General features: G+C 52.5%; 3 protein-coding genes across 6 annotated transcripts in view; 2 read left to right on the forward strand and 1 right to left on the reverse strand.

The window, feature by feature from the left end:
* Positions 1 to 876: 876 nt before the first annotated feature.
* DEAF1 (DEAF1 transcription factor) lies at positions 877 to 13,015 on the reverse strand. 2 transcript variants are annotated; one of them, XM_030451069.1, is made up of 13 exons: positions 12,748 to 13,015; positions 11,626 to 11,723; positions 10,809 to 10,938; positions 10,100 to 10,246; positions 9,558 to 9,697; positions 8,883 to 8,948; positions 8,249 to 8,375; positions 6,340 to 6,468; positions 5,496 to 5,624; positions 4,072 to 4,322; positions 3,148 to 3,210; positions 1,931 to 2,020; positions 877 to 1,541 (listed from the first exon to the last, which is right to left on the reverse strand). In XM_030451069.1, exons 1-13 carry the CDS (start codon positions 13,013 to 13,015, stop codon positions 1,437 to 1,439), a joined length of 1,743 nt encoding a protein of 580 aa, XP_030306929.1. In that variant the 3' UTR covers positions 877 to 1,436. The 2 variants fall into 2 exon arrangements, with proteins under 2 accessions (XP_030306929.1, XP_030306928.1); XM_030451068.1 differs by having other exon boundaries at positions 3,148 to 3,213.
* A 35-nt stretch (positions 13,016 to 13,050) lies between these two features.
* Positions 13,051 to 20,629, forward strand: TMEM80 (transmembrane protein 80; the record flags this gene model as incomplete). The annotated part of the gene is made up of 4 exons (XM_030451518.1): positions 13,051 to 13,725; positions 18,479 to 18,551; positions 18,665 to 18,757; positions 19,559 to 20,629. Coding segments are annotated over 4 exons (1,047 nt in total), but the record flags the coding sequence as incomplete, so codon positions are not given.
* A 4,282-nt stretch (positions 20,630 to 24,911) lies between these two features.
* EPS8L2 (EPS8 like 2) overlaps positions 24,912 to 27,179 on the forward strand; it is a 45,090-nt gene continuing 42,822 nt past the window's right edge. For 2 of the 3 annotated variants that reach the window (XM_030451049.1, XM_030451048.1), the window contains exon 1: positions 24,912 to 25,179. The gene's annotated coding sequence lies outside the window, so the exon portion shown is untranslated. Of the gene's footprint in view, positions 25,180 to 25,833; positions 25,892 to 27,179 lie in introns of those variants that run through there. The other variant, XM_030451050.1, reaches the window with a different exon arrangement.

Below are 27,179 nucleotides of genomic sequence, written 5' to 3' on the forward strand. Positions count from 1 at the left end.
CTTCAGCTGAGGCTGCTGCCTTCCCTCTGCCACCTCCTCACCTTCCACAGGCACAGTTCCTGCTGCCTGCCCTGGCCCTGAGCTCTGCCTCAAGAACTTTCCCAGCAAAACAACCAGAAAGTGACATCCACAACTGCCACTGACCTGCACTGCAGCCCTGCCACCCATCTCTTTAAGGAGCATCTCATCATCCCCAAGATCCAGGGAGGAAGAGAGGGACTTGTCAGAAACAACCAGCATGAGACTTCAGTTCCATCATGTTTGGCTTTACGACTCCTTCCCTACAACTCTTGGTGGAGTTTTCTCCTCTGGACAGTTTGTGGTGCTGGGTTGGGTCACTGCAATTCACAGCTCAGCCCACGTGGAGCAGAAGCTGAACAAGAACCCTCCTCACCCACCAACACTCAGCTGGAGCTAAAAAACCAGACAGCACAAGTAACTCCTCACTTGTATTGCCCAAGGTTAAAACATCCCCCCCAGAGAGGTGTGTGTGTCTCCTGAGACTCCTCCAGCCTGGACGTTCCTCTCCAGCCATGACTAAAGGTGCCTGATTAGCCTCAATTATTTAAGAAGCACATTAATCATTAAATGATCTCACTGCAGTGAATGAAGCAAAGAACTGCCTAATGCTCACCACTTCTTTAATTAGCAGCCACTAAGTGGCACTAATTAATTACAGGATGTCTCTGTTAACACCCTTTGGGTTTGGTCAGACCTGGTTCTGGCCAGATGGCTGCCACCACCTCCAGCTGCCACAGGATGGGACCCACCTGGGACACCTCTGCTGGGAGGAAACCACTGGAGAGGGACCCCAGGTGCAGGGACAGCCAGGCTGCAGCCACCCCTGCCTCTCCCTGAGCAGCACCACAAGCAAACTCAAGCTTTCAGGGCATTTTATTTAACAACATCTTATTTTTCACTTATATTCAAGTGCAGAAGCTCCCTTGTGTTCCAGATTTGCCCAGCACAGAGAGAACACAGGGGAAGAAAAAAAAAAGTCCTTCCAATAGTAATAAGAACCTGTGCTGACTTTGTCAAGGCAATTAAATAAATCCAATGAAGATTCATTTCCTTCCAAACCAGAGGAAGGGAAGAACACTGGCAAAGCTCATTGCAGCCCCTGCTTGAGATCCCTCAGGAGAGATGGAGAGTGAGGCTGCTGCCATCCACATGGTGGAGGTTCCAGTCTGGCACAGTCAAAGCTTCCCTGCACCCCAGGTGGCTGCAGCTGGGTGAGGTTTGCTCCTTCTGAAGAAGTTTTCACATTATTCACAGGTCTGGAAGAGGACGGGGTCTCACAGTATCAAAAACCAAAGTCTTTCAAGCATGAGTCTGTGAGTGAGCAGAGCATGGGCTGCAGAGCACAGACTGTTGGTGGCCGATCCAGCCGGCTGCACCTGAGGGGCTCCAGAGAGAGGTCCCAGTGGTGGCTCTGCTCAGACTGTCACCTTCTCCATGACACTCTCGGTGACGTGCACCTCGCTGGCTCGCACTGTCACAGTGGGTGACTGCCCACAGACGTGCTGATGGTCCTTCCAGTCCTGTCAGGGGGAGCAGACAGAGAGGCCATGAAAAGATGGGGCCCGTGGCCTGCCAAAGCCCCCCAGGAGAAGAGCTGTGAGCAGCATGGATGGACCAGAGCAGCTCTCCAGTGCTTGGCCAAACAGCACTTGTGACAGATGAGGACAGGAACCACCCCCTGGGTCGATACCAGAGCAGAATGCTGACTTCTTCACCCCAAAACTAATCCAGGACATCAGTGTCAATGATCTCAGAGTCAGAACTTCAACTGAAAGCCCCTCCTGCAAGCCCTCCTGTTCTCAGCCTGCCCCATCCCTCCTGCCCTCCCCAGAGCTCAGCTGCCAGGGGGGGCTCAGGGCACTCCCCCTCTCCAGCCCACAGAACCTGCAGCTCCCACCCAAGCTCCTACCTTCCTCTGGCAGAACGTGGAGCAGTAGTTGACTTTATGGCATCCCGTGCACTCGTTGGTTGCCTCCCGCCCGCAATTGACACAGGACTGCTGAGAAATGGGACAGCAAAGGGACCACATCAGAGGGAACAAGGAGAGGGAGGTGACAGAGCCTGACACAGGGGCGGTGACATCACCTGGCACAGGAGAGACCCTGATCCCAAACAGATCCTGAAATCAGCAGCTCAGAAAAGCAACACCCCAACTGGGGGTGTGGGTGTGGTGAGGAGGGTGTGGTGACAGGGGGTGTGGTGACAGGGGGTGTGGTGAGAGAGGTGTGAGAAGGGTGTGGTGTGAGGAGGGGTGTGGTGTGAGGAGGGGTGTGGTGTGAGGAGGGGTGTGGTGAGGGTGTGGTTCGTAACCCTGGGCATGCCTGAGAGGGTCTGAGGAAGGACAACAGGAGCAGGTGTAAGGATGGAACCCTCAAGTTTCCCTCAAGGGAAAGACCCTCAATCTTTCCCTGGTTTTTCCCCTGAAAAAGGGATCTGAGCAGGCAGGTGCCTTGGTGAGCTGGCAGCAGGGAGCAGTGGCCCAGCAGGGAAACAGAGGAGGAAATTAAGAAGGTTCTAAGAGAAGCAAGGACTGAAACCCAGAATCAAGGCAAGATAGGACACAGGGATGAAAAAAAAATATCACACCTGGATCTTAAAAAGGTGTTTTGGTGCCTGCTGCTTTAATCTTGTACCAGTGACATCAAATAAGATAATCTATTTTGGTGGAAATATCACTGAACTACCACAAAAATAAGCACTTGACAGAGCATTCTGTTTCCAGCTCATTAAATCACTGACAAATCATTAGCATGTCAGAGCTGCAGTTGTGAGGCTGTGAGGGGAAGTGTCCCAGGCAGCTCCAGCTCCTCCCTTCTGAGCACAACCCCAGAGTCAGCCCCTGATTAACACCCAGCTCATCACACCCTCTGCTCCCAGCTCACCACAGTTAATAGTTGTGTGACAGAGCTGTATTTGTACTCCTGGGGATTCAGGCCACCAAAAAGGGGGCTCAAAGCTGATTTTGGGGGGGATTTGGAACAGCTCTGGTGTCTGCCAGCAGGCAAGGCCAGATGCAGAACGTGTGGCTTCTGTGGCAATAAGAAAATAGAGATCAGAACCTCTGCATCTTTCCAGGGAACAGAACAAGAGGGGACTCTCCATAAACTGAGCCACCCCAGGCTTTACCTTGATGATGATTTCTGTCTTCCCATCCACATCTTCTGTCTGTTGAAATAATTGGTTCTGGTACTGCTGCAAGGGAAAAGACACCACACTTGTCACGTCCCAGCCAGAGCAGGAGGAGAGGGGTTGGAAAGGGTCCTGAAGAGACCCTGGGAAGAGCCCAAAACTGCAGTTACAGGAGGACAGAGGGGAACCCCCCCTCCTCCTTTCTACAAGAGGGACCCTGTGACCTTATGATGAAGCCTGAGAGCAAATGCTGAGGTGACAAAGAGATGGAAGAGGCAGCAGGGAAACCTCTTGCTGTCCACTGCAAGGGCTGTGAGTGGGTTCTGGCATTATCTGACTTGCAGGCTCAGCCAGGACACAGGCACAGCGTCCCCAGCACAGGGGGGACATTCCAGAATCACTGTCTTGAAAACCAAAATTGTGTCTGAATCCAGAGTGTTCTTGTGCAGGCAAGGAGCACCCAACCAGCTGGAGATGCAGCTCCAGAACTCCAATCCTTCCAGCAGACCCCACTTCATCCTCTACAAGTGGCTAATCCTCTTCTCCAGGGAGACTGCCCACCAGAGAGACATCCAGAGGAAATCCTGCCACCTCTGTCCTTGCTCCTCCAGCCCTGCAACCACACCTTGAATCCCCTTCTGTCTCTGACAGGAGAGCTCAGGATTCCCAACCCCAAGGAGTTTGTAGGGCAGCCCGCTGCCCACAGAACCCCAGAACACTCCTTTCCTTTTCCCATGAGACAGATAACCCCAAAAGATTTCTCTTAGTCACAGCACTGCTCTCAAGACATCCAGAAACAATTCCTCAAGGCCACCATCACTGTCAGACCCAGCAGAACCCAGCCAAGTTCTCCTCTGTTCATGCCTCAGCCCCAGAGCTGCCCCTGCCTCAGCCCTTTCCCTCCTGCTCTGGCACAGTTACCTCTTTCCTCTCCACATCAGCCTGGATTTTGGCCTGGGTGACAGCAGCCTCTCGGAAGGAGGAGCTGGCCTGCTTGGCCTGCTCGATCAGAGTCTTCAGCTGCTGGGCAGTGCTGAGCAGGGAGTTCACCATCTCCTCCAGGTACAGCCAACTCCTCTGCTCTGTCACCTCCAGCCCCGTCACCACCGAGGGGGAGATGGCTTTGGTGGGGGTGGGAGGGGGCACAGCCAGGGCAGGGAGGGAGGTTAACACTGGGGAGAAAAAGAAAACATCCAGAATTAGGGCATTTCATTTCCACAAAGCAGTTTGGGTGGGTTTGTTGGGTTTTGTTGTTGGGAGCTCCTCCTCCAGACTGAGAATGTCCTTGAGCACCCCATGGTGACAAGGGAGTGTCCCCATCTGCCACCTCTGCTGGGTACTGACCGCTGTCTTCAGGAAAATGGACCCTGCCTGGAGATGGATTCTTTTCCTTGGAATCAGAGATTTAAGGAATTTCCTAAAGGTGAAGTGTCTGGAAGGCAGACTGAACACCTTCCAACTGAGTGCATTCACACCTCAGCCCTGCCAGAGCTGGGGGGTCTCATGCAAGCACCAAAAGCTGAAGAGATCAGCAGAGCTGTGGAGACAAAAAGCCTCAGAACCTGGTTCTGCCCCAGGTGTGGGGCCTCTCCTGACAGGGCTGTACCCTGACACTCCACAGCCCTTAATTAAAATAATCATTTCCATCCTGCACAGGACGGGTGCAGAACTATTTGTACTCAGATATGAGCATGAGATAACCTGGCCTTGGATCAGAACCTGTCTGAGGAGCTTTTCCCACTGCTCCATTCCCAGCACAAATCTGGCACTGCCAGGCACTTGATAACTTATCAATGGGAGTGACTTCCAACTCCTCAGCTTGGCACAGCTCTGTGAAAAGTATTTACTGGTGAAAATAAAGCAATCAGTGTTTAATTAGTAACATCAAGAGCTGACCTGGGCCTAAACCCAGCAAGATTTCATTCTGGACAGAGCAGAACACACTGTGCTGCTCCAAACAAGTAAATAAAAGGATAAGGAGGGTCTGAGAGGCTGCAGCCTGCACAGAGGGACACAGTGTGGTGACACCATCTTTTCCTGATGCCTGAGAGAGCAGGAATCAAACCCTTCCTGTCTGACAGCCCCCTGTGTTAGAGCAGTACCACTGCACCTTCACAGGATCACAGACTGGTGAACTGGGCACCACCAGCCTCCTCCCAACAACAGAGTGAAAAAGTTTCCACAGAGTGGAAATCCTGCTGCTCCAAATCCTAACAATGGCAAAACTTGTCAGAGCAAAGGTTATTTTCCTGCCTTGATCTTTACCTTTGCTAGAAAAAAAAAATAAATTAGAGAGCAAATTCAAGGCCTGCTAACCATGCTCCCCATGAGGCCACAAACCATACCAATTTTGGGGTGAGATGTTGGCAGTGCAGCTTCAGGGAAAGGAGAGATCTGGCAGTTGTCCTGGTAACTGGGGTAGTGAGGTTCTGGGTGAGTGACCCGGCAGGGCTGCTGGACATTGGTGTCCTGAACTGCAGAAAAACACAGGAGAAAAAGCAGTGTCACAGCAGGAGGGGTGACACAGCTCAGGGTTTATGCTGCTTTCACCCATATTTTTTTACATTTTATCCAAGGTCCTACATTCTGTGATAATCCCAAAGGCTGCAAAAGGGGAAGAGCAGCAGGATCTCCACACAGGCAGCACACCAGGCAGCCTTGCCCTGATCATCTCTCTGCTTTCCCTCCCCCACACTGACACCTTTACAGATTTACAGTCACCACAGGGCCCCAAACTGCAGGGGATGAGAGCAGGAGAGTTCCCTCAGCAGAGCTCCCAGCCCTGTGCATCAAGCAAACTGAAAGAACTGACAGATAAATCATGCATTTATATTTTGTGTTCTTTATTCTGGCATTTTTCAGCATTTTGTTGGCTTAGTTTCAACCCTCATCTTTTTTTTTTACTAGCATTTTAGGATGAAGGGTTAAAAAAAATAAGAGAGATGACCCTAAGCCCTGGAACTCAGCAGAGGTGCACATCAGCAGCTGCAGCATCTGGACTAAACTTTAACTTATTCTGTGCAAATTGTTGTGCAAGATTTCAAGCTGCTGAATTGATCTGAAGGGAAGGACAGCGAGTGGGTTGTGTGCTGTCTCTCTGTAGGCTCTGGAGAAACCAATCTTTCCTGCAGCATTTTAAATCTCCCTCCATACACCAAGTGCCCAAACCATTTTTTTCTCAACTCTTACCAGTGGCTCCAGTGAAAACGTCCCCCTGGGATGGGCTTTCTGAGATAATTGCTGTGGCTTCCACGGTGGAGGCGCGGTCGAACGTCAGAGCACCAGAGGTTGTGATCTGCCCCGAGGGAGTCACTGTGACTGCAACACCACAACAACCCCACAGTTAACACCCTAACACCCAGCCCTGGCATGGCCACATCCTGGTATCCCTACTCTGACTGTCCTGGTATCCCTGCTCTGTCTCTCCTGGTATCCCTGCTCTGCCTCTCCTGGTATCCCTGCTCTGTCTCTCCTGGTATCCCTGCTCTGCCTCTCCTGATATCCCTGCTCTGTCTTCTGGTATCCCAGCTCTGTCTCTCCTGGTATCCCTGCTCTGCCTCATCCACAGTCTGGGAGCTGCCAGGTCAGAGGGATAACTCAGCTCTGGGTCACACCCATGCCCAGTGCAGGTGGAAATGGGAATAAAAACCCCACTGCTGGCTTCCTGCAGGCCCCTGGTGACTCTCTGGGTGTCTGAGGCCAAACTGTTCCCTCCAAACACACTCCCAATCGCCTCCCTTTCAATTATTCTCTGAGCAGTAATTTAACACCTACCAGAAAGGTCCAGCAGGGTCACAAAACCCATCAGTTTCTTGCTGATTCTGATTTATTACAACGTGAGCAAGTTGTTACTACTACAACCAACATAAAACCTGTGGATTACAGCTCATTCTGTGACAGGCTGGTTAGAGGGACAATTTTACCTGCCTGCCTGCACTGAGGGACAGAACAGGCTGGGGCAATGCAAGGAACAAGCCACAAAGTCCTTGGGGATGAACACACCCAAGTGGCTCCAGAATGTTCCCACTCCTTCTAGAACAGGATTAATTAATCTGGCTCCATTGCTTGGGCTGATTCACAGCACACTGCTCAGCCACAAGGGTCTTTTTGCAATTAATAATTTAATTGTGAGCCCCTGAGGCTGCAGATTCATGCCTGCTGAAAGCTGTGGCTGCTCCTGGTGTTTATCAACCAAGACAGGTCAGAGCTTTTTGGGGACAAAAAACCACCCCAAACCCCTCCACAATCCCTGAGCATTATTCTTCCTGCTTCCCCTATAACCTGATCTCCCCCTCTTCACTTTGTCATGTTACCATCCAGCTGATGCTGGTGTGAGGGGAGCAGGAGGACACCTGGATGTGACTGGGGATGTGTGAGCTGGATAAGCTGGCAAATTAATTTCTGTTCCCCCCACTGGTTCAGCACCCAGCAGCAGGGAGTAACAAATGTCCTGAATGCTGCAGAGCAATTTGCAGATGAAAGCTTCACCTTCTGCCTCCTTCATTAACGACTCTGAAGCTGTGGCTTTCATGCCAGCTGCTCAGAGCCCACTCTTCTATTTCAAGAAATAGCACAAAATTTTATTCCATAGCTCCCCCCACCTTCTAAAGGACAAAAATCAAGCTCAGGGGATTTCCAGCAGAGCACAGAAGGGCCACTCTATCCCTCTGACTTTATTTTAATTGTCATTTGTGAACAAACCACCTGAAACTGCTACAGATCAAGGCCAGGACTCCACAACCCCCCTGCCCTCCCAGGCTGAGAGCAGGTAGCAGCAGGTAATCCAACTCTTGCACAGAATAAAACCTAAAAACCTCCTGCTCACTGAAAAGGAAGTGAAGATGCTTAAAATGGAATCTCCTGGAGATCCAGCTCCTTTTTCCCTATTGGACCTGCAGTCCCAACACTGTGCTCACTGCTCCAAAACAGGGAAGGAACTCAGCTACAGACACTGAGCCAGTTCCACTATCCAAGGAAGTGATAAAACCCACAGAGATTCCACTCAGCAGGTAGCTCCACAGGGCCACTGACAGACACTGAGTAGCAGTTGGGGAAATTCCTCATAAAAAAAGGAAGCAATTTTTATCCAAGGACCTACATGTAGTGGCAGCTGTGGCAGGCAGCAGAGTGATGTTTTTGGGGCAATCCTTCTTCACAGGGGTGGCAGGAATTTCGTTTTCTTTTTTCCTCCTTTTGTAGGGCACAAAGAGTCTCACAGGGCCACTCTGGGCAGCACACACAGAAAATAAAAATTAAAAAAGGCATTAGCTGGGGGGTCTTGGGGACTTGGGGTTTAATTCTCATCTTTCCAGATGCAGCTAAGGCCAAACAAACAACAATGCAAACTCCAGACCAACCACCCAAAACCCCAAGCAGTTTCATATGAAAATGGGGATCCAGAATATGACACTAATCCTCAGAGAAATATTTTTCCATGATCTCCAAAAGGCATCAGATGTGATACAGAAATACATTATTTGGAAAAGAAAAATTAAAAATTATCACCCAGTTTTCCTGAGGCTGCCACCTTGTAGTGTGAGCAGCTCCTTGTCTCCCCTTTAGGGAGCCAATGCACGTGGCAGCCACCCCAGGACTTTGCATCATTTCTCAGACACTCAGGATCACATCAGCTCGACAGAAAAATGATTTTTAAACTAATGGATGTTGGGCCTGATGATCATAAAGGTGCTTTCCAACAGAGTGATTCTCTGATTCTGAAAATCCCAACTCACCAGAGTCATGTCATCACAGCAAGCAGCACAGGTGCAGGAGGCAGCGTGAGGATTTAAAATCCCATCCTGAAATGAGAGGTTCCTGACTCAGCCTCAGTCACCAAAACCCCTGGGAGCACAACTGGATCCTGCTGGGATTCCAGAGAGACAAAACTATTCCCTCCTGAACAGGGGAGAGGAGAGGGCAGCTCCCCTGCATCACAGGGAGGGGGTGAAGCAGAGGAGGGGAGAGTGATGGGAGAACAACCTTCAAACCAGAAGGCACAGATGGGAGAATCTGAGGCTTTATTATCAGGTTTCTGCTCCAGCAGAAATCAAGTGTCAACCTAAAGGCAATGCCAAGCTCTCCTGGACACTCAATCCATTTATTGAGCAACTCAATAACTGGTGCAGTGAAGGCCATGTTTGCCAATCAAACAGAATGAAGCTGAATTACAGCTCACTTCTCCAGGCTGGACTTCACCCTGCATAACCCACAACCCCTTTCCAAGCACAAGATTTGCAGGGTGCTATTGGAAAGCACACCTAGAAAAACCCTGACATCACTGATTTTTCAGCCCAATCCTTGTGTGGCTTCCACACTGCCCCTCAGCACCACCACAGACACCTCTGCAGAGCCTGTGACCTCCTCCTGCCCCTGCAGCAGAAAGGAGGAGGAAGCAAACGTGACCTTACGTGGATCAGGCACTGCAGGGGCCTCCCAGCATAGCGGATGCTCCTCTTCCAGTCCTTGCTGCTGGCCCGTCCTGCCATGGCCTCAAACTCCGTGGGGCTGTACCAGTTGTCCCCCTGTTTGATGCATCTCCCCCGGCCTCCTGGGATGGAACACAAGAGACACGGTTAGGACAACACCAGGAGTTGGTTTGTTCAGCTTCCTCACGGAGAGGAGCGAAGAGGGGATAAGGAGTCCCAGCAGGGGACAAGTTCTCTGCTTTCCATTCCAGCAGGGCTGCTTTAGAGAGCTCTGAGGCAAAAAGAACACCAGAGTCAGACTGTTGGTGAGCAGCCTGCACAGCAGCCTCTGTCCACAGAGCTCAGAAAAAGCTTCAAACACCTCTGAATAAAGAGCAGAACAGAGGAGGGCAGTAACATCAAGAGGGTCCAGGCTGGCTAGGGAGCTTTCTTCCCCTCACCATCAGCCCTTAAAAGTATCCTGATTAAAAGAACAGTGCGTGAAGTGAAGAAGCTCCCCCAGCTGAGGCAGGCAGGGGCAGTACCTGAGCCCAGCCTGTTCTTGTACAGGGTGCCACTGATGTTCCGGCACCGCACCGGCAGCTCGTTCTCGTACACGGAGGGGTCCCAGTTGTACTTGGTTCCAGTTTTTTCTTGGACAGTTGTCAAAGGTGTTGGAGGAGACTGAGGTCCTTTGGGGAAAAAAGAAAAAAAAAAGAAGAAAGACAGAAAAGAAAGGTGACAGTAACCAAAAAGCACCCTGGCTGTGTCTGCAGACACTGGGGTTGGCTGGGGCAGAGGTGTCAGGTGAAGAAAGGGCTGGAAAAATGTTCTGGCAGGAGGTGAAGTGCTGAGGCTGTGACACCCATCCCAGAGTGAGCAGAGACACAGCTGGACTGCAGCCCTCGTGTGCAGACCTGGGAGACTCATCTTATTGCTGATATTAAAATGATCCATCTGCCCCTAGGGGTGGGATGGGTGTAGAAAGGCAGGAGACAGCCCAGCTGCAGGGGATGATTGTTCAAGCAAGGGTCAGGACAAAGAAAATTAAACCTATTTCTGGCCAAAGAAAATTAAATCTATTCCTGGCAGAGAAAAAAAAAAAAGTAAATATTCTTCTACTCCCAAGAAATACAAGAAGGACCTCGTGAAGAGGGCACAACCTTTACTTGTAACATGATGCACAGCATGGGGTTTGTTGCTCCCAACACACCTGAGGAGTGGCAGTGCCACAGCAGTCTGACTGTCACCTACCTGGTGTCAGGGGTGCTGAGGGACCCTTCAGCCCCGTGGTTTCTACGATGCTGCCATCAGTGTGAACCACAATCAGAGTGGCTTTCTCAGGATTCAAGCTGTCCCCGATCTGCAGGGCTGTCCTGCCAGACTATAAAAGAAATAAAGAGCTGAAACTGGTAAGAGTTAAAATGTCAATGTATTTTAGTAGTCCCCCAGCTGATGGTCTGGGGGTTTAAAGCCTGTGCACTGCAAGGAAAGTCATGTCCCAAAAACAGGTTCTTTACCCAGGGTACCAAGCCCATTCCACACACAGAGGATGAGCCACTTGGCACAACAGCAAAATGCAGCATTCAGGTGACTCTGAGGCACTTATTGCCCTCTCCTGCATCTCATGATCCTTTAAGTTGGTCCAAGGAGATATTCAAAGGAAAGGGAACATCAATCAGAGGTACCTCTTTCCCTAAATAGTCTAAAAAAAGAGTACCAACCCAGCAACTGTTTGCATCCTCTTTTGACCCAAACTGATGAGTACCTTTTCCCAAGGTGTACCCTGCACCACAATGCTACCAAACTTCCCAACACTCATTGTCAAACTTCACAAAAATCCCTTGGAATGACAACCACCACAGTCTGGTTTTTACTGTCCTTTTTGTGTGTGTTTTCCTTACACAAAATCACAAAGGCATCAACACAAGGCACTTCATCACAGTTTTCCAGTCAGTGACAACCAAATCAGCTGCACCCACCACCACATCCTCTTCTCATCTTTTGCACCAATTTACCTTCAGTACCATAATAAGCCCCTCCAAGAAAACAAACCAAGGAGCTGACTTACCAGCACATGGCCTGAAATTGATGCTGCATTTGCCACAGAAGTGGTGAAAACATTGTCTGCAGAGGCACCAACGTTGGCTACAGTCACTGTGGTGACTTCTGAAATGTAAGACACACATGGAGTTAATATTCTGCTGCTGATAAACAGCAAAAAATTGAATTACCTTCTTCTTCAAAATTAATGTTGTTATTCCTGATAACGTTTTTATAAACACAATCATTCTGATCCTTATTATGCTTTGAGTTGAACATGGTTTAACCTCCTTGAGACAGGAATAATCCTAAGGGAAAAATTAATATTACAGCTGCACTAAAAAACCAAACCAAACTGTGATCCTTTTTATTCAAAGACACAAACGAGAACCTGACTCTCCCTCTGCCATGTCTTCATTTCCAGGGTGCCATTACCTGTACGCAATGTCCCTTTAAAAACCATCCAAACTTAGACCCAATGTTCCTATTGTGTAGATTTGATTGAAAACTGAAAATCGTGAGGTTTTCAGTGGCACACATAGGCTAAAAGTGAAAAAACACCCAGAAGCTCACATGGAGATACTGATCTAGGCATGAAGGGCTCTGAAATGTTTTACCTGAGGCTGTCTACACAATTCTGCTTATCTCAGGGCACTGAGTGAACAGGACACGGGGTGAAACCAACTTTACAGGCACTAAAGCAGCTTTTCCTCGTTTTACTTCACGGGAAGTGGCATGGAAGTGAGGAGCGTGGTGATTTCCTACGAGTTTGAAGAGTGAGTAAAGCTGCAACCTGCGCTTTGCCGCTGCACCCCTGAGGTAAACGAGGCGGGAAGGCTGCGGGGAGACGGCCGGGGGGGTTCAGGCAGGGAAGGCGGCTCCAACCCCGGCTGGGAGCTGACAGAGCCGGGCAGGGGACACCCCGAACCCGGCAGCGGGACAACCAGAGCCGGGCTGAGGGACAACCAGAGCTGAGCTAGGGACAACCAGAGCCGGGCAGGGGGACAACCAGAGCTGAGCTAGGGACAACCAGAGCCGGGCAGGGGGACAACCAGAGCCGGGCTGGGGACAACCAGAGCCGGGCTGGGCGGGAAAGCGCTGAGGCGGCGGCGCTGAGGGAGCTGCGCCTGCGCACTGCGCCCGCCCTGACCTGCGAAGGCGGTGGCGGCCTCGTCGGCGTTGGGCAGGGGCTCGGCTCCCATCTCCATGTGCTCGGCATCTGTCGCCATCACCGTCACCGCCGTCACTTGCGTTGCCGCCGCCTCCTCCTCCTCGGGCTCCGGTTCCGCCCCCGAGGCCGCCTCTTGCGGCGGCTGCTGCTGCTGCTGCTCGGGTCCTTCCGCGGCTGCCGCAGCCGCCACCGCCGCCGCCTCCGCTAAGCCCAGCTGCTGCTTCGCCGCCGAGTCGGCGTCCTCCATGCGAGGCGGGCGGGGGGAGCCGAGCCCGCCCGAGGGGGCCGCAGCGCCCGCCGCTCCCCCCGCCCCGAACGCCGCTGGGGAGGGGGTCCCGGTGGAGAGGGGGCGGCGGGAGAGGAGGGGGACACACGGGTCCTCCGAGTTCACTCGAGCGCTGTTCGGCGGGCGATCGAGCGGTGCCGAGCTTGCCCGAGCGCTTCCGAATCGCTTCCGATGATGCCCGAAGTGTCCCGAGTCCTTTCAGGCCTCTCCTGAAGCCGAGCGATGGCTCCCGAGGAGCGGGGCCCGCGTTTCCCGCCTGCTGGCCAATCCCGGGGCAGGACGCAGCCGAACCCGGCCGAGTCCCGAAGAAGCGCGGCCCGAAGCGATACCTGAGATCGGGGGATGGGGGAGGCAACCCGAGCCCGCCCGAACAAGGCCGAGTCCCCGAGCGGTCCGGCCCGGAGGGTCGAAGAATCCCGAGTCCGCTCGAGTTTTTTACGAGGAAAGCCGAGCCGAGCCGAGTCCTCTCCGAGCGCACCCGAATTCCCTTTCGTCGTCCCGAACGGAGACGCCCGAACGGGCGAACGCCCGAATCCGCCCGAAAGCGACCGAACCGGGCCGAGCGCTCCGATCGCACCCGAAGGCAGAACGGTCGCGGCGCAAAGGCCGCCGGGACGCAGGAGGACTGGCGGGGAGGGGGCGGGCAGACAAGATGGCGGCTGCGAGCCGAGGTGAGCGGAGCCAGCGATCCCCACGGCCCCGGCCCTGCCCGCGGCCCGGGGGGGGGGGGAGCCGTTCCACACCGGGTTACGGGGCCTCTCTCGCCCCCTGAGCGGCGGGGGGGGGACGCGGGGAGAGCGCAGAGGGGGTCGAGGTCAAGCTAGGCCTCCCCAGCCCCGCCGCTATATCGCGACAGTCGCGACACGCTGAGGTAAAACCCTGGTACTGCGGGCCCCAGGACAGCGTGAGCGGGGGCTTGGCGCATGTGCGGGGCTGAGGAGCCCCTTGATGTAGAGTAGAATGGGCTCGTCCCTTTTAAACCACTGCTTCACCTCCTCTGGGCTTCAGAGGGAAAAAACTAAAAAGTTCCTCGTTAGTGTGGTCAGAGACTCATTGCCTCTGCCTCCTGGGAGCTACAAGGCTTCACCCCCCCAAAAAAACTAAAACAAAACACAGAACCAAACCAAACCTCGGCCCTGGGTAGATAAAACTGGTTTGGAAAACTTCAGCTTTAACACTCGGAGTTTGGCCAAAGTTCCTTTGGGTGCTTTATGGAAACGCCTTGAAACTGTTGCTGCCCTTTTCCCCTGTGCCAGAAGCTCACTGGGAAATCAGAAAATGCCCCAGCAGCAACAAGACTAAAGAAGAGGAGGCTCAGGGGAGACCTCATCACTCTCTGCAACTCCCTGAAAGGAGGTTGGAGCCAGGGGGGGGTTGGGCTCTTTTCCCAGGCAACTCTCAGCAAGACAAGAGGGCACAAAGGGTCTCAAGTTGTGCCAGGGGAGGTTTAGGTTGGAGATGAGAAAGAATTTCTTTCTGGAGAGGGTGATCAGGCATTGGAATGGGCTGCCCAGGGAAGGAGTGGATTCTCCGTGTCTGGAGATCTTTCCAAAGAGCCTGGATGTGGCACTGAGTGCCATGGGCTGGGAACCACGGGGGGAGTGGATCAAGGGTTGGACTTGATGATCCCAGAGCTCCTTTCCCACCCAAATAGTTCTAGGATTCTGTGAGAGGACAGGCAGAAATGTGTTAAAACTTGGAGAGGGGAGACTGAAGCTGGAGATGGGGAAGAAATTCTTGAATTTGAGGGTGGGGAGAACCTGGAACAGGTTGAGAGAGCTGGGGGTGTTGAGGCTGGAGAAGAGGAGGCTCAGGGGAGACCTCATCACTCTCTGCAACTCCCTGAAAGGAGGTTGGAGCCAGGGGGGGGTCGGGGAGGTATCAGTGGGATAAGAGGGCACAGACTAAAGAATTTTTTCCTAATATCCAACCTAAACCTCCCCTGGCAGAGCTGAAGCTCTGCCAGGGGAGGTTTAGGTTGGATATTAGGAAAGGATTCTCTGCAGAGAGGGTGATCAGGCATTGGAATGGGCTGCCCAGGGAAGGAGTGGATTCTCCGTGTCTGGAGATCTTTCCAAAGAGCCTGGATGTGGCACTGAGTGCCATGGGCTGGGAACCACGGGGGGAGTGGATCAAGGGTTGGAGCTGATGAGCTCTGAGGTCCCTTCCAACCCAGCCAATTCCATGATTCTAAGACCTCCTGAATCCCAGCAGTGAGCCAGGGTCTGGCTGTTGGGATGAGCCTCCTGCTGCTGCCCCTGGAATTCTCCAGAACACACCTGAGATGTCATTACCACTCCCAGCAGGGCCCCTTCCCAGCCGTGTTGGGGCTTTCCAGCCAGAGCCCCTGGGAGGCAGCACGGGATAAAGAATCCCAACCATCCCACCGGGCCCCAGAACAGCTGGGAGTGTGGGCAGTGCCCTCCTGTGGGAGAAGGAATTAAAGAAATAGATTAAAAAGCAAAGTTAAGGGATTGGGGAGTTCAGGAGGGATGGGAAGCTGAAGCACTCTAATGAAAGCACTGGCAGTGTGGCTCAGTGTCAGGTCCTGGAGAAACAGTTCCTTATCCTACATTTCCTGTGGGATAACAGCAAGTGTGTGTGTGAAGCTGTGGCATTTCCAATTAACATCCTATTTCAGTCTAAATTAACTTGAAAACGGAGACATCTCCTTGCTGGACAAGAAAGGGAGAACATCCTGAGGCAAGGCATGAGGTTTCACACTGTGTATAAACACCTTTAGTCATGGATCCCTGCAGAACGTGGTGTCTGGTGAAACCTTTCACTCACAGGAGCCTAAAATGCCCTTTACAGAGAGGTGCAGGAGGCATTTCCCAGCACTGACAGCATGAATCACCTGCTAAAGCTGCCTTCCCAAACTGGATACCTTAACTGGGGGCCTGAAGTCAGAGGGGACCCATTTGGGCCCCAAAATATTGCATAAAAATACTGAGTGATGGGGACATGAACCCCCCAAAGAGCAGAGGGGAGCTTGTCCCCCCACGGGACACCAGAGCAGCCTCTCTGAGGGGTGCAGCAGCCTCTCAGCTCTGCTCTCTGCAGCTTTTCCATTCCTCCTGTGTCTGAAAGCAGCTCAGAACACGAGTGAGCTGCTTCAGAGGTACTTTAGGAGGTGCTGTGGTGCTGTGAGGGGATTTGATTTGTATTTTAAGAAGGGAAAGGTATTGGTTAGCCTGCAGGAAAGCAGAGGGGTGGTTTCTGCAGATGATCAGGAGGCTTTCAGGTTTAACATGCCTTGAGTTTGCTTTTGAAGGGAACTGGTTGGGAAGGTGCTGTGCAGAGGCAGGGGCAGCCCTGTGCTCCCCAGGAAAGCTTTCTCACACTCCAAAACCAAATCCTGCTCTCTGGTGCCTCACATGTTCCCTGCACAGTTAGAGGGGATGAAGTGTCATCTGCTGAGAGGGGACAGGACAGACAAGTTCCAGGTGATGCCTCTGTGCTCCTGGAGGCTTTGAAGAGATGGGATCCTCAGTGAAAGTGAGGAATGAGCTCCCCAGCACAGGGATTTCCCCCAGATTACAATTCATTCACTTGCAAAGTTACCAAGTCATTTTTTTTCAATTCAGTTATTTCAAAGTTATTCTTAGAACCTGAGCTGCATGAGCTGAGAAAACAATGTTAAGTCTGCCAGTGAACTGAGAAGATTCCAGCTGAGGGTTTCTGCAGCACCTTGGGTAAATATTTACTCATTTTCTTCTCTTTATTTTTCCCTTCTCCACGGAAAGGAGGAACTCCAACAGTTGTATCCTTTTGGTACCTTCCATCCCTCAGGTGTGGGAATCTCCAGGCAGACTGGCTGAAATCCATTCCCCTCTTCCTGCCTAACAAATCCCCACAAGTTCTCTGGTATTTGAGTTTTCCACCATCAGCAGCATCCCCAGGAAGCAGAACTGGTGAAGCATTTCTTGCAGGACAGATGTTTTTGCAGGATGAGTTGGGGCCTAGCTGCCAGTTGGCCCTGGTCAGCCCAAGCCCTTTTAACTCACATTTCTGTCATTTGGGTAATCCCATGACTCTTCATTTCCTTGGGATCAAGGCTAAAACTTGGATTTGTGAGGAGATGGACTCAAACCCCATGAGCACACCTCACAGACAGCTGACACAGCCAGCGAGGGGGAGGAAAAGCAGTTTGCAGGAGAATCTCCTCTCCTCTCCTCTCCTCTCATGTAAATTTTCCTTACCAAGATCTAAGCACCCTGCTCAGAGCAGACACCCTCAGCTGCTGAGATTTCCATGCTCAGAACCTGTCTAGTAATTTTTTTGCTCCACCTTCCTTCAACTGGAAAAACACAAAAACCTGGTTCTGTTTTAATAAAATGAGCAGCTCTGGGAACTGGAACTCATCCACTGCCTCTGGGTGGGTGCTCCCTGCAGAAACTGGATGGGCAGTTCCTGGAAAAAAGAGATGCCTGGGATGAAGTCCCTGCTTGGAGGCTTTGAGAAGGGCTGGAGGAGAGGAGGCAGGATGAGAAACAGAGAAAGAGAGATGCAGAAATGCAGAAATCTGCCCTGATAACTTCCTGACTTGCTGCTGTATTATTTGAGGCTAAGAAAGGCAGTGTTTGGTTATCAAAACCACAGAAATGCCCAAACTTTCTGGATTCTTGGAGCCACATTCCAGCTTCTCCATGTGTGGTGAGCCCCAAGACATCCTGCTCATGTCTTCTGTATCCCATTAATAATGTGCTGCTGTGCCTGAAGAGAGAATGTTTCCTTCAGGATGTCTGTAGCTGCTGTGCTGAACTGAACCCAGCCCTGGGGGGTGTGGGCCCTCCCTGCCAGGTACCCCCTAGAAATGGGGCATTTCTTTCCCTCTCCTCTTGCTGGCAGAGAGAGGGAGCTGGCAGAGTTTCACACACCCAGACAAATAACTGATAATCACTGAATGTTCTCTCTCAGCATACAACCATTAGTTGGGGGAGCAGTGAATTAAGGAAGTCTGTTTCTTGGGAATTTACATCCCAAAGTGGAGCCCAGACAGGTAGCACAGGGTGCAGCTCCCAGGCTCCCATCCTGTGGGCAGCAGCAGGGTCTGTCTGCTGCACAGAGCCTCCAGCTCCCAGAAACTGAGAGGAAAGGGACAGGTCAGAGGCTGCCACCCCTGTCACCTTCCTGAGGATGAGCAACATTGTCTGGGGAGATGGAGCTGTGCACCCCCCATCTCCTGAGGATAACCAGCACCCCCTGCAACAGGCAGGTTGTTATCCCAGCTCTTGGTACCTGCAGTCTCGGGTGATTTGCTGAGCCCTCCCCAGCAGGCCTGTGGCAGCAGAAGCATTTGGTATAAAAAGGGAGAGCAGGGGATTTTTAGGGTTACTGGGAAGTAGGGATTTTATGAATTTGATCCCACTGCTCTGAGAAATCCTTAACAAGAGTTTCCAGCTGTCATCTGTTCCTTTACAGATGCTGTTTTACATAAATGGGATTTATTACATCTTTTACTTCTTGGCCACACTGGCAATGATTGTTTATAAAAGTAAGTTGCAGGGACTGGAACACAGAAGCAGCTGTGTGCTTGTGCCATGGCTGTGGGGTTTCTGGTATGTCTGCTGCTTTTTCCTGGTTTATTTACACAGTGTTACTCCACAGGCCAGGTTTTCAGTTATCCAGATGATTTCTTGGTTCCTGATCTTCTCCTGCTTTTCATTATGGCTGCTCTGGAAGTGCTCCGCTTACACTTGGGTAGGTCACCTTGTCACTGGGCCTTTCTGATGGAATTACATGGAATAGTTAAAGTTCCAACATCTTTGTTGGGCTAAGAACAGCATAAAGGGTCTCCTGACCCCTGTCTGGAGCTTGCTGAAATGTCATCAAGTTATTTTTTTTTTATAAAACAAGTTACTGTTGGAATCTGTACTCAATATTCCTAAACTGGATGCAAGGTGGGGCTGTGCTGGGGTGAACTGAGCTTCCTGCCCTACAGCTCTCTGCCTCTGTTTGCCTGGAGCTTGGCAGATGAATCAAGAAGCAAGTTTCAAGTCTAATGCAGTTAAACAGCAAAATCTACCCAGACAAGACTGGAAATAAGATGCAAGGAAGAGATAAGTGCAGCTTCTCCACAAGGATAGGGATTTGAAGTAGGACTAGATGAGCAGAGATTGTAGCAGATCCTGTGTTGAGGTTTGAAAGCTCCCAGTGGCTGCTCTCGGGTGTGCCCAGCAGTCAGGGCAGGGCTGAGGGGAAGGCTGAGAGCTGAGTGACCCACATGGCTGCAGTCTCAGAGCTGATAAGAAAAGGCAGGCAGGATGACTGAGTACCCACTGATTGCTCTTTAGATGAAGCTCCAGTCAGCAAGAAACAGATTGTCCAGTGACTTCTGGGTTTCCTCTCACAGTCTGTGATTTACTGAGAGAGCCTTGAGTCAGACCAGCATTTCAGTAAGAGCTGTAAACCTCCTCCTGGAGCTGGAGCACTCCTGACTTACAGCTCCAGCTATCATCAGAAGCAATCAAAGACTCACCCAGACTTTCTGTTCTCTCCAAGGTTCAAGGGGCAACCTGACAGAAGAAGAGGCTCCCCTGGGGCTCAGTCTTGCCCTCACAGCTGGCAGTGTGGGTCTGTCCCTCTACTTCCTGGTGTGGCAGAGCTATGTGCTGAGAGCTGATGTCATCCTCAACGCTGTCCTGCTCCTCACCTACGGGCTGCAGGCAGTGCTCAAGGTCATTGCCATTGCTGCTTTTGTCAGCTGAACCCTGCTCTCAGCACGTCTTCACCACACTGCTTCTCTGCAAGAGTGGGTTTATAGCTGTGCAGTTTCCCCTGCTGAAAACACAAGGTTTGTGAGGGGCAGAGGTCTCCTCCCTGACTGGCAGGTGAAAGTTCCTGTCTGGCAGCTGTGTCCCAGTCTCATCCCTCAGCTCCTTCGTGGGCAAGAGGTGGTTCAGCACAGCCACCTGAACACTCTGCTGTTGGTCAGGGATCAGTACTCAGTCCTGATGCCCACCCAGCTCTGAGTTCCCACAGCAGAGCAGCAACATCCACCCCAAGTGACACAGAAACAAATCAGGGCAGCATCACACGGACTCATTTCTGCCTCCTCTCTTTGAGGGCACTGCTTCTCTTCTGCTCTCATTTATCTTTTCAGCCCCCAGTGGTAATTTCCCTGACTTTAGTAGGGCAGTACCTGATTTATCCCAGTGGGAGAGAGCAGAATTAAGTTTTGTGCTGAGCTGCAGGGTGTGGGCAGCTGGTTCTGAGTGAGGCAGAGGCCAGGGGCAGTGGTGTGAGGGCAGCTTTGTTTGAACAGGGTGGCCTCAAGATAAGCAGAAACATTCACTCACCCTCCTGTCCTACTTAAAACTCCCCACAGAACGTTGTCAGGTCTATTTCTATTTGGTGTTAAATGTCTCTGATGTTGCATAAATGACTCCATGCAAGCTTTGTCTTTCACATGAACTGTGGGCAAATCCAGATATTTTTTTTTTTTACTGTATCAAAAATAGGTATTAATGTAAAGCTTGGGGAGGGTGTGGGGGTTTTGCACAGGCAGGTTTTATATTCAGAATTTCCTATTTTTGTATTTATTTATTCAAATAAATAATGGTTTAGATCTAAGAAGTGTTTGAAGTGCAGAGCATCTTGTTCAGATCCCTGGCTACAGCTCAGCTACACAAAGGCAGCGTTGGGTGAGCCTGGATGTGTGCTAAAGCCTCTTCTGATCCTGCTGCTCTCCTAAACTGGGAAAGAACACCCAAGGGCTGATTTGCACTTGCCAGGGGCTGAAAATACAGACCCTGAATGGCCTCAGCCACACTGCTCTTTGCTCCAGTGGTGGCAAAAGGAACAAAAGAGAGAGAAGGTGCCATGGAAGGTCCTTGTTCACCCCTCAGTCCCACCACAGGCCAGGTAACACCAGCTCCTGCCCAGCAGCCAAACTCAAAGCCCACACCTTGGCCCCAACCCCCCTGGGCTGGATCCTGTTTGGTCAGTGCCCAACCAGCCCTTGTTGATCAGCAAAGGTGAAAGCAGCAGAACTGGGTGCTAGGGAGCAGCCAGGAAACTGAATGACCCAAAGTTTCTGTGCTTAATCTGCCTGAATCCAGCCCCCACCCATTTGTCCTGGCTGGCACTGTGGAATTTACTCATCACATACTTGTTGTGAGCAGTGACAAACACCCTGAGCTCCGTGCTGCACATACCAAGCAACCCCCTCTCTGTGTGCACACAGATAAAAGCTCAGTGATTTCCTGGCATTCACACCTGTCTTAAACAAAGGGCTGACAACAGAACACCCCTTTGGTTTTACAGCAAACACTGCAAAGTGGAATATTTTTACCTGAATGTGGGCATGGCAGATGGTGTCACACACATTCCCTTCAAGTGGCAGCCTCTGTGCTTCACCTTCCTTCTCAGGGTGCTCACTGCAAACAAAACAAACACAAAATATTACCAGAACTGCAGGCAGCAGAGACCCAGGGTGTAGATCAGTGAGCAGAAGGTGTTCCTACCCCTAAGTGTTGGGGTCACCACCCCCTTAGCTGCAGCCCTACAACCAGTCATGAGGCTGCACTGTAAAACTGGACCCCTGACCTGATCACTGAGAAAACAGCCCTCAAAAATGGTTCTGAGGAAGGGGTTGATGAGGTGTGGCCATGGTTCTGGGCCACACAGAGCAGAGCAGCCTCCTCCTCAAGCTTTAGAAAACAATGTTTTACATATATACATATATATGCTATAAAACATGATGAATTCTTTGCTCCCTAACCATCACCCAGAGGAAAAACAAGACTCAGCAGAGAGTCCCAGCTCTTGCTGGTAGTCAGCAATGGGGTAAAAATACACACAGGATAAGAAACATACATTTTTGAGCTCATTTCAGAGCCTGGTGGCTTGCAGACTGGTGCTGGGGTCCTGGGGGGCTGGCACCAAGCAGGACTGGCACCCTCAGAAGGGCAGGGCAGCTCTGTTCCAGTTTCCCAGTTTAAGATAAAATTATCCATATTGTTTTCTGCTGCCAGCACCCTGCTCTGCAGTGAAAGCAGAAGGATGAAGAAGTCTGTGAGCTTCAGACAGCTCCTTCATCTTGAGGATTTCCAGGCTTTGAATGGGAATTGTTATTTATGCTGCTGCCCCTGATTTCTGGCAGCTTCTCTCCATGCCCAGCTGGTACCAGACCCCAGGTGAAGCCAGACCTGATCTCTGGCAGCTTCTCCAATCAGCAGCTCCTTCCCAGACTCTTCCCAGTGCTGGGAGAAGGCAGGGCACAGCACAGCAAAGCCATTGATGACATTTGCCAGACATAAGATTGCTGGAGCTTTTAATTATGAGGCCCAGCCCTTCTGAAACAGGACGAGCAAGTTGGATGAAAACTGACTTAAAAATTTAGAGGAACAGATATTTTGAGGACCTGGGTTTGGGTGTTGTTTACTCTGGGAGGAAGAAGTCTTTGTTCTCAAGCCATCACAGGGGTGTCTGCTGACAACCTGATTTAAAAGGCTGATCCCAAGAGGCAAGGTAACCTCCTGGGATTCCCAGCTGGGAGATACCTGAGCCAGGGCTTTACTGGTCCCTGGCTTTTTGTGTTCCTCAGGAACAGGGTGCAGAGCAAAGCCCAGTGCCCCAGTGATCACTGGTTTTGTCACAGCACTGAAGGGCTTTGAGCTGAGGGCATGAACTTGTTTGGTTCCACATCTGGGGGGGCAAAGGTTCCTCATCTGCCCCACCAGCAGCTGCTGCAGGAAGGTGGGATCAGCTCCCTTGTGGGAGGAAAAGCTCCAGCTCCCTCCTCTGCTCAGCAGCTGGAGATTTCCTCCGGGGTGCAGCACCCTCTGGGCCTCTCTTCAGCTGCCAGATAATGAGCAGTCGGTGCCTTAAGCATTTAAATGGCTTCTCCTACAGACTCCTTCCAAACCCCCAGCATGGAGCCCAGCAGAGCCAGCCCAGTGGCTGAGGACACATTTCAGGGGGCAGGGATCTCCTGCACAAAACCTTTCAGGTGCCCAGGCTGGCAGGGTGCTGGCACAGCTCACATTTCCCTTCTGTTGAGCCACCCCCTGCCTGGTGGTGGGGCTGCCACCCTCCAAATGCTGCTTCTCCCAGCTGGCTGTGCTGCCCCTCTGCCTCCTGCACCCCAACATCACAGGGAGGAGGGTGAGGGGGTGCTGGTGGGTGCCTCACACCGAGTATCAGATCCCCTTGTCCCCGGGTGGAAGAGGTTATTCTGCTGTCACAAAGGTCCCTGTTGGGCAGGGAACCTTCCTGTCCAGCTCCCCCAGCTGCATTCCTCCCCCCACAACTCACCCGGGTGGTTCCAAGCTGAGCGTAGCCCCCACACAGCACAGCAGCACCCAAAAGACCCAGGGGGGCAGGGACCCTGGCAAGGAGGTTTCCTCCAGCCCCGTGTCCCCAGCTGGAAGTGTTTTCCTGGTTCTTTCTCCAGTGTCCAAACTGCAGCCGTTTCTTCCCTCAGGCCAGTGACAAGGGGGTCTCTCTGGCAGGTGGGTGCCAGGGTCCCACACAGCTGGGGGGAGGCCTCTGATGCACTTTTATAAAAGAATCCCAAAATCCTCCCTTTTTTGAGAGGAGCAGCTAAGCAGGTGGGTCCCACCCTGCCACAGACACCTCTCTAATACCCATGCACTTAGCTGGGATTTTCCACTGAGACAAATGAAACTGGTGTTCTTCAAAAGCAAGAACCTGCCCCCACAAGAGACCATTCCCCAGAGTCCAGGGTCCTTCTAGGTCCCCAGACACACAGTCTGCAGGGCAGACCCCAACCACAACTCAAACATCATCTCCACAGTCTGGCAACAGAAACTCAGGAGTGGCTTTGCCACCTTCCACAATTTCCTCCTGGCTTTTGAAGAGCAGGAGAAGAGTAACAAGAGATGATGTGATGGGACTGGGGCTTCTAAAGAAATCCTTCCCCAGGAACATGGGGACAACACTGGCCACAAGGTGAGGGCTGAAGCTCAGCTCCTGCCTCTGCTGCCCCAGCCAGCAGCTGCTTTTCCTTTCTCTGGGCCCCACCTGGGACTGGTGAAAAGGGAACTTCAGGATCCACTGCCAACCACTGTGGCTGCCCAAGCAGAGCCAGCAAGGAGCAACCTCTGCCAAGGAGCAAGCTCTGCTCAGGCTGCACCACACCAAACCCCCTGCCTGATGCCTGGGGCCAGAGAGCCCTTTACCTCCCTCCTATGCCCACTGCAACCCTCACCTGGGCTCCTCCCAAAGCTGGGTTCAGCCATCACCCCCCTTTCCCCACCACAACCCTGGCACAGCTCTGCTGGAGCTGTTTTTCCTCTGCCCAGGGGATGCAGTGCAGGGCCCAGACGTGGGGCATGTCCAGAGCCCACCACCCCACGGGGGGGCTGGGAACAGACCGGGGGTTTTATGGCCGTGGAAGGCTGAGGAGCAGAGTGCCACAAACTGGGGTGCCCTGCTCCTCACCTCTAGGACTCCTCCAACATTCTGCCTTCTCCTTCCACTCCACGGCCCCTTTCCCACTGCAGCCATTGGGGCAGAACGAGCAGAGCTGGAGGAAAGCAGAGAGAGCCCCGAGCTGCACAAAGGGGCCCTTGTTCAGCTCTGGGGCTGCCTCCCCTCCCTCACCAGCTCCAAACACTCCCTCCCCACCTTCAGCCTCCCCTTTGGGTACAACATGTTCCGGGGAGAAAGAAACCTGAAGCTGAACACGTCCCACCTGGGGCAGCACCTCGGCGGGGGTTTTGGTCCCCTTGGCCCAGGAGAAGGCCCCAGGAGCCCCCGGCGCCTTGCGGGGACGCAGCCGGGGCCACCGGCTCCTGGTTATAGAGTAACCTGTTGCTCCGGGTCCCAGCTCCACCTCTCCCTGCCTCTTACATCCCTCCCCTCCTCTCTCCTCTGCCAAGAAACCTCTGTCACCTGCTCTCAGACAACCGGGGCGAGCGGCACCGGGAGGAAAGGGCAGAGGGAAGGAAGGCAGCGGGACGGGGACCCCCAGGCTGGGCTGCCGGGTGGGCTTTGCCTCGCTCCCCCCTCCATCCTCGGGGCTCGCAGGGAGGCAGAGGGAGCTCGGCTGCCGGAGAATGGCAGCAGGATTTCCCTAGGAGGGCACGGCTGACGGGGAGAGGACACTCGGGAGCCGAGGGGACTGCGGGAGAGACCAAAGCGGCTTCTGGGCACCGGTGAGTCCCCCCTGGAGCCCCTAAAGCTTCACATTGCCCCCTGCCCATCCCCAGGCATTTACCTGCTCCTCAAGGCTTGGATTAGCAGAGGGAAGGGGGGCTGTGGCTGGGATAACTGTCGGCACGGTTTTATGGTCTGCCTGTTGGTTTTTTTTTTTTAAAGGCTTAAAAAAAAAAAAAAGTAAATTTTCCAGCGTTAAGTTTTCTGGGTTTGTTTCCCATTCTTGTGTTTTCTCCCCTTCGGGGCCAGGTCCAGTAGGTGGCACTTTCCTGGCAGTAAAATGTCCGTCTGGCACAGAACGGGGCTTTTTTTTTTATGTAGTTGTTGATGAATCCTGGAGTTTTTGTCCAGCTGTTTGTCTGCAGCCCTCGGGCTTCCCTCCCACCGGGATGTGTGCGGAGGGAATCTTTCTGCTTCGCCACCAAGCACTTGGGTGAACTCCTGCTCCTGGGGGCTGGGGGCTGAGCAATCCCTGCCTCTGACCTTGGCAGAATTCCTCAGATTATGTCAATCCGGAGGGAAGGCTGGCAGGGAGCTGCCCCATTCCCTCCTCACCTGACAGCTCCGCTCCCCCGGCAGCTTCCGTCCGCCCTTCCGAGCCGGAGCGCAGCTCCCCTCTCCCTCCCCTCTCCCTCCCCTCTCTCTCCCCTTTCACTTATTTGCCTGGAAAATGCAGTACAAACTCCAGCGAGGACAAGGCTCAGGAAAGAGGTGATTTGACTGACGTTATTTTTAAAGACTGGAAATAATTGGGAGACAACACAGTAGTAAAACAGGGTGATGATTGCCCTGCTGTAATTAGGGCAACGGGGAGTAACGCTGAGCTGGGAAACGCTTAACAGGGATCTGACCTTTCAGGGGTTGCTCGTCCAGGAGCTGCTTTGGTGGGATCTGCCCCTAAAAAGGATTTTTTTCCGAGTTAAAGAAATGAGAGCAGGAGGCTCAGCCCCCCAGCTGCCCCCCAGTTTCCCCCAGGGCTGTGCCACCACCTTCCTGGCTCCATTGGGTTGAGTGATGGAGTTTTGAGCAGGGGGCAAAATGAGTCCTTGAGGCACAGAACTACTGAATCAGGGAGCCCTTTAAAACAGGACCTTGAGGAGGAACTTGGGATCTGCTGTGGGAATGTGGCTGTGAGTGGCAAAGGTTGTTGCTTCGCCCTGGTTAAAGCCAAGGTTTAAACTGGGTTAAACTGGAGGTTTAAACTGGGGTTCAGTGGGTCCTGGGTGGTACCTGCTGCTGGTCCCTGACGGTGAAGCTTTAGGAAGCCAGGCTGGCCCAGGATCTGGTGTTTTCCTTTGTCTGGATCCAGGAGGGTGGGCAAGGACACCAAGATAGAGGTGAGGAAAGATGTTTCCTGGGCCACAGGCTCGGTACTGAGGAGCAGACAGATTGTCACCTCTGGTGTCCACCTCTGTTGGGTGCAAACAAGAAGAGCTGTGCAGGAGGGAGCCAGGCCAGCTCCAGGACCCGGGATGTACATCCAGGGGAGGAGAACCTGCTGAGGGATGGCCTCAGGGCCAGCTCTGCCAGATGTTTGTTAGCATCTGACCCTTGTCGAAATGGCTTTGGATGTGCTGGAAAGCAGAGTGCTTTTTGTGGGGCCACGGGATAATTCAGGCTGGAAGAGATCCAGAAGAGACTCCAACGTGCTGAAGGACTCAAGAGTTTCAGTCCTTGTGGCAGACAAAGGAAGGAGTGAAACAGAATATATGTGTTGGCTTGTGTGGGCTTGAGAACCATCCATAGGAAAGCAGTCTGGGTGCCCAGGCTGAGTGTGTGGGGAGCCTGGGAGTGGTATTCCCAGCGGGCTGATCCTGGGATGCTGATCCTGGGATGCTGCTCTGGAGCTCTGTCGTGCTCTTTCCTTGCTTCCTCTCTCCCATGCCATGGTCTCCCTCCAGGTGCTTGGTCAGGGCAGGTCTGTGCTTTTATGGGGACTCAGTGGTTTTCTCCCTGTGTGGAGCTGAAGTCTGTCCTCACGTTGACTTCACCCAGGAGC

Source organism: Calypte anna, chromosome 5 (assembly GCF_003957555.1).
Source record: "Calypte anna isolate BGI_N300 chromosome 5, bCalAnn1_v1.p, whole genome shotgun sequence".
NCBI classification, from domain to species: Eukaryota; Metazoa; Chordata; class Aves; order Apodiformes; family Trochilidae; genus Calypte; species Calypte anna.

Excerpts from the sequence above, each read along its gene's own strand:
- DEAF1 (XM_030451068.1), bottom strand. The coding sequence starts at position 13,015 with ATGGAGGACGCCGACTCGGCGGCGAAGCAGCAGCTGGGCTTAGCGGAG. Across the intron at positions 8,376-8,882 it reads GCTGTGATGACATGACTCTG|AGTGGCCCTGTGAGACTCTT; the intron begins GTGAGTTGGGAT and ends TGTGCTGCCCAG. Across the intron at positions 1,542-1,930 it reads CCACGTTCTGCCAGAGGAAG|GACTGGAAGGACCATCAGCA; the intron begins GTAGGAGCTTGG and ends TCCCCCTGACAG.